At 33.0% G+C, this 5,419-nt stretch overlaps 1 protein-coding gene across 1 annotated transcript; it reads right to left on the bottom strand.

The window, feature by feature from the left end:
* Window positions 1-3,435: 3,435 nt before the first annotated feature.
* Window positions 3,436-5,413, bottom strand: LOC111646980 (cyclic GMP-AMP synthase-like; the record flags this gene model as incomplete). The annotated part of the gene is made up of 4 exons (XM_023396591.2): window positions 5,015-5,413; window positions 4,661-4,874; window positions 3,926-4,183; window positions 3,436-3,535 (listed from the first exon to the last, which is right to left on the bottom strand). Coding segments are annotated over exons 1-4 (953 nt in total), but the record flags the coding sequence as incomplete, so codon positions are not given.
* Window positions 5,414-5,419: the final 6 nt, after the last annotated feature.

The raw sequence follows: 5,419 nt of genomic DNA, 5'->3' as shown, positions 1-5,419 counted from the left end.
TTGTGACTTTTTATGCCTTACTATACTATGACGTTTTTATGAGTTTTTATGCCTTACTATACTTTGGCATTTTATGCCATACTAAACTATGACGTTTTTTTCATTTTATGCCATACTATACTATGACGTTTTTTTCATTTTTCTGCCATACTATACTATTTCGTTTTGTGGCATTTTTAAGCCTAATTATGTTATTTTGTCTCATGCCTTGCCATACTATGATGTTCTTATGTCCTTTTATGCCTTAATATACTATGATGTATTTTCGGCATTTTATGCCATACTAAACTATGACGTTTTTTTCATTTTTATGCCATACTATACTATGACGTTTTTTTCATTTTTATGCCAAAATATTTTTTGCCGTTTTTGGGCATTTTTATGCCTCACTATACTATCTCGTTTGATGCCTGACCATGCTGTGACGTTTTCATGACCTTTTATGCCTTAATAGACTACGATGCATTTTTGACATTTTATGCCATACTATACTATGACGTTTTTTTCATTTTTCTGCCATACTATACTATTTCGTTTTGTGGCATTTTTAAGCCTAATTATGTTATTTTGTCTCATGCCTTGCCATACTATGATGTTCTTATATCCTTTTATGCCTTAATATACTATGATGTATTTTTGGCATTTTATGCCATACTAAACTATGACGTTTTTTTCATTTTTCTGCCATAATATTTTTTGCCGTTTTTTGGCATTTTTATGCCTCACTATACTATCTCGTTTGATGCCTGACCATACTATGACGTTTTCATGACCTTTTATGCCTTAATAGACTACGATGCATTTTTGACATTTTATGCCATACTATACTATGACGTTTTTTTCATTTTTCTGCCATACTATACTATTTCGTTTTGTGGCATTTTTAAGCCTAATTATGTTATTTTGTCTCATGCCTTGCCATACTATGATGTTCTTATGTCCTTTTATGCCTTAATATACTATGATGTATTTTCGGCATTTTATGCCATACTAAACTATGACGTTTTTTTCATTTTTATGCCATACTATACTATGACGTTTTTTCATTTTTCTGCCAAAATATTTTTTGCCGTTTTTGGGCATTTTTATGCCTCACTATACTATCTCGTTTGATGCCTGACCATGCTGTGACGTTTTCATGACCTTTTATGCCTTAATAGACTACGATGCATTTTTGACATTTTATGCCATACTATACTATGACGTTTTTTTCATTTTTCTGCCATACTATACTATTTAGTTTTGTGGCATTTTTAAGCCTTATTATGTTATTTTGTCTCATGCCTTGCCATACTATGATGTTCTTATGTCCTTTTATGCCATACTATACTATGACGTTTTTTTCATTTTTCTGCCATACTATACTATTTAGTTTTGTGGCATTTTTAAGCCTTATTATGTTATTTTGTCTCATGCCTTGCCATACTATGATGTTCTTATGTCCTTTTATGCCTTAATATACTATGATGTATTTTTGGCATTTTATGCCATACGAAACTATGATGTTTTTTTCATTTTTATGCCATACTATACTATTTCGTTTTGTGGCAATTTTATGCCTAATTATATTATTTTGTTTCATGCCTTGCCATACTATGATGTTCTTATGTCCTTTTATGCCTTAATATACTATGATGTATTTTTGGCATTTTATGCCATACTATGACGTTTTATCATTTTTCTGCCATAATATTTTTTGCAGTTTTTTGGCATTTTTATGCCTTACTATACTATCTCGTTTGATGCCTGACCATACTGTGACGTTTTCATGACCTTTTATGCGTTAATAGACTATGATGCATTTTTGACATTTTATGCCATACTATACTATAACGTTTTTTTCATTTTTCTGCCATACTATACTATTTCGTTTTGTGGCATTTTTAAGCCTAATTATGTTATTTTGTCTCATGCCTTGCCATACTATAATGTTTTCATGACCTTTTATGCATTAATATCCTATGATGTATTTTTGGCATTTTATGCCATACTATATATATGACGTTTTTTCATTTTTCTGCCAAAGTATTTTTTGCAGTTTTTGGGCATTTTTATGCCTTACTATTCTATCTCGTTTGATGCCTGACCATACTGTGACGTTTTCATGACCTTTTTGCCTTAATAGACTACGATACATTTTTGACATTTTATGCCATACTATACTATAACGTTTTTTTCATTTTTCTGCCATACTATACTATTTCGTTTTGTGGCATTTTTATGCCTAATTATATTATTTTGTCTCATGCCTTGCCATACTATGATGTTCTTATGTCCTTTTATGCCTTAATATACTATGATGTATTTTTGGCAATTTATGCCATACTATACTATGACGTTTTTTCATTTTTCTGCCATAATATTTTTTGCTGTTTTTTGGCATTTTTATGCCTCACTATACTATCTCGTTTGATGCCTGACCATACTAAGACGTTTTTATGACCTTTCATGCCTTAATAGACTGTGATGCATTTTTGACAATTTCATGCTTTACTGTACTATGACGTTTTATGCCATAATGTACTATGATGTTTTTTGACATTTTTATGCCTTACTATACTATGACGTTTTTTGAAAATTTTATGCCTTACTATACTTTATTTTTGTGCCTTAATATACTCTTTTTTCAGACAGTTTTATGCCTAACTATACTATGATGTTTAATGCCATACTATACTGTGAAGTTTTTAGAGAATTTAATGCCTTACTATACTATGAATTTTTTCTGACTTTTTATGCCTTAGTATACTATGACTTTTTTATGACTTTTTATCCTTTAATATACTATGTTATATTTTTGACACTTTATGCCATAATATTTTTTTGCCGTTTTCTTGGCATTTTTATGCCTTACTATACTATCTCGTTTGATGACTGACCATACTATGACGTTTTTATGTCCTTTTATGCCTTAATATACTATGATGTATTCTATTACTTTTTATGCCTTAGTATACTATGACATTTTTATGCATTTTTATGCATTATTATACTAATGAAGCTTAGCTAGAGTTCAATCAGCAAGACTGTTGTTCTTCTTATTAGTCTCTCCTCATTGAATGACGTTTTATGACTTACTATCCTATGATGTTTTTATGACGTTTTATGCCTTACTATATTATGACCCTTATATGACTTTTTATACCTTAATATATTTTGTTTTTATGTCTTTTTATACCTCACTATACTATGACTTTTTGCCTTGCATGTTTATCTTACTGTCTAACATGTTTATAATATAAACCGACATACTCGAATACATGTTTCTATTAGCTAGACATATAAGTCAATACATGATATTCTTTCAATTTCGAACAGTGTAATTTTTTACATATATAGGCTATACTTTGGTCTTAAAAGGTCTTAGATTGAACTTGGTGAACCCTGCAGAAACCCTTGACATCGATCAAAGAAAATCCATACAGTAAACCTAACCTGCAGCAGTGTACGCCTTCTTTTTCACAGCATATCTTCTCTGATCCGTGATTCTTCAGAATGTCCTTTTCAACATGCGAGAATGAAATCCTCCAAACATCTGCATGTTGTAGAAGAAAATACTCAAAGGGCAGGGAACTTAAATCAGCTCATGTGAAAACCACGAAAACAGTAAATATAGTTATTACTACTGTTGGTCCCATAAAGTCCAAACTCATTTCAAATACTAGGTCTCTAGGTATCACCTTGTTATAAAATGATCAACTCAAGATATATTGTAGTATATAGATCTGTAAGAGTCTTCACAGTTCATATATGTCCCCAAACCACCTTCTATGGCCTCACAGAATTCACTGTACCAATGTAGGTGTTATCATGAACCATATCCTACTGAAATACTGTTTTGTTAAGACCAAATGCATATTTAAACAGCCAGTGAGTTATTTCTATTAATCACAACCTAATTGTGGTTCAGAGAAGTTAGACTTACCTTTAGCCAGGACTCCATCACATTCCACATTGCCATTGCCTTCATATTTTGGGACAAGATAATATGGCTTTCTCCTTTGGTCCTGCTTTATTTTAGTTCCCAGCCATCTTTCTATTTTAAAGCCATCTTTGGTAAAAGGTGGCCAGCTTGATTTAACCTTAAGACAGAGAACAACATCCAGTGAAATGGTGACTGATTGTACTTCTGTAGTCATGGTCACTGCAGGGCAACCTTTTTTCTTTCTTGTCACCTCCCATTCTGAAAGAAAAAACAAGAAAGACTGTTTGTCCAGAGTCTAAATGTTCTTTATTCATTATTATATTATATTAATTTTCTTTAAGAATTATTTCTTTGGATCTTTTTCATTGAACATTGACATATATTCCCATCTAAGACAAAAAGGTCACAATAAAACAACATAGAACATGTTGGCTATAGTGCATGTAGCCACAATTCAAGCTTCAGTCAAATTGAATACCCCCTTCACCATGTCCCGCTTTACAGAACAATATGATTACTGTTTCATCAAATCTGGCTATCTATGAAAATACACACTGCTGACGGCACTACTCAGACAGCACCATGTTTAAAAAAGGACTTTAAGGTGTTGATGTATCTCGTTTGATCACAGGAAAGGGCAGTTTGTATCTTCCAGCCACAGTGACTTGTTCCCAAATTCCATTTGACCAACTCTGCCCATTTCAAAAACTAAAACATGCAGATATTGGTACTCACCTGGAAATGCCTTGACACATTTCTTCACTTCTTCCCTGAACTCATCAAGCATTTTAGAGGCAGATAGTGTGTCGTTGTCCAGAAATTTGTGCAGAGGGCTCTTGCCACGTTTCAATCCCACACTGTAATAGGCTCCATCATTTCCAAATGGTGCAATGTCCACTCGGTCAACAGGAATGGCCAGCATAACATCAAATTCGTCAGGATTACAAATCTGTATACACAAAAGCATCACTCTGTAATACACTAAAAATCATTCAATGACCAAATTATTTAAAGTACAGTACCATGCACTGACCACTAACTCTGTCCTTAACAGATGATAGATGAAAGTAATGGTTTGAGGGAACTTACCTTCAGATTTTCATAGTAACTTCCAGTACTTAGCTTTTCTACTTCTTTAAACCAATCAATGTTCTGTTTTACATGCTCAATTATTTTACTTATTATTTTATTGATGATATCTGCTGCATTTGCTCTGTCGTTCTTCTTAATCTTCAGTTTATTCAGAGTTGTGAGGAGGATAGAGTCCACCGCAGCTTTGGTTTTGCCAGAACGTTTTCTTGCTTTTGTGGTCTTCGGAGAATCCTTTGTGGTTTCCTTTGGAGCCTCTGGCGTCATCTTTGTTGTCTCCTCTGCAGACTGTTCTGTTGATTTGGTTTTGCCAGAACGTTTTCTTGCTTTTGTGGTCTTCGGAGAATCCTTTGTGGTTTCCTTTGGAGCCTCTGGCGTCATCTTTGTTGTCTCCTCTGCAGACTG

This window comes from Seriola lalandi, unplaced genomic scaffold (genome assembly GCF_002814215.2).
Source record: "Seriola lalandi dorsalis isolate HSWRI2012SDOR001 ecotype SW California unplaced genomic scaffold, Sedor1 jcf7180002034199, whole genome shotgun sequence".
Lineage (NCBI taxonomy): Eukaryota > Metazoa > Chordata > Actinopteri > Carangiformes > Carangidae > Seriola > Seriola lalandi.
Note: the sequence above shows the minus strand (reverse complement) of the source record. Positions and strands in the feature narration are given on the sequence as shown.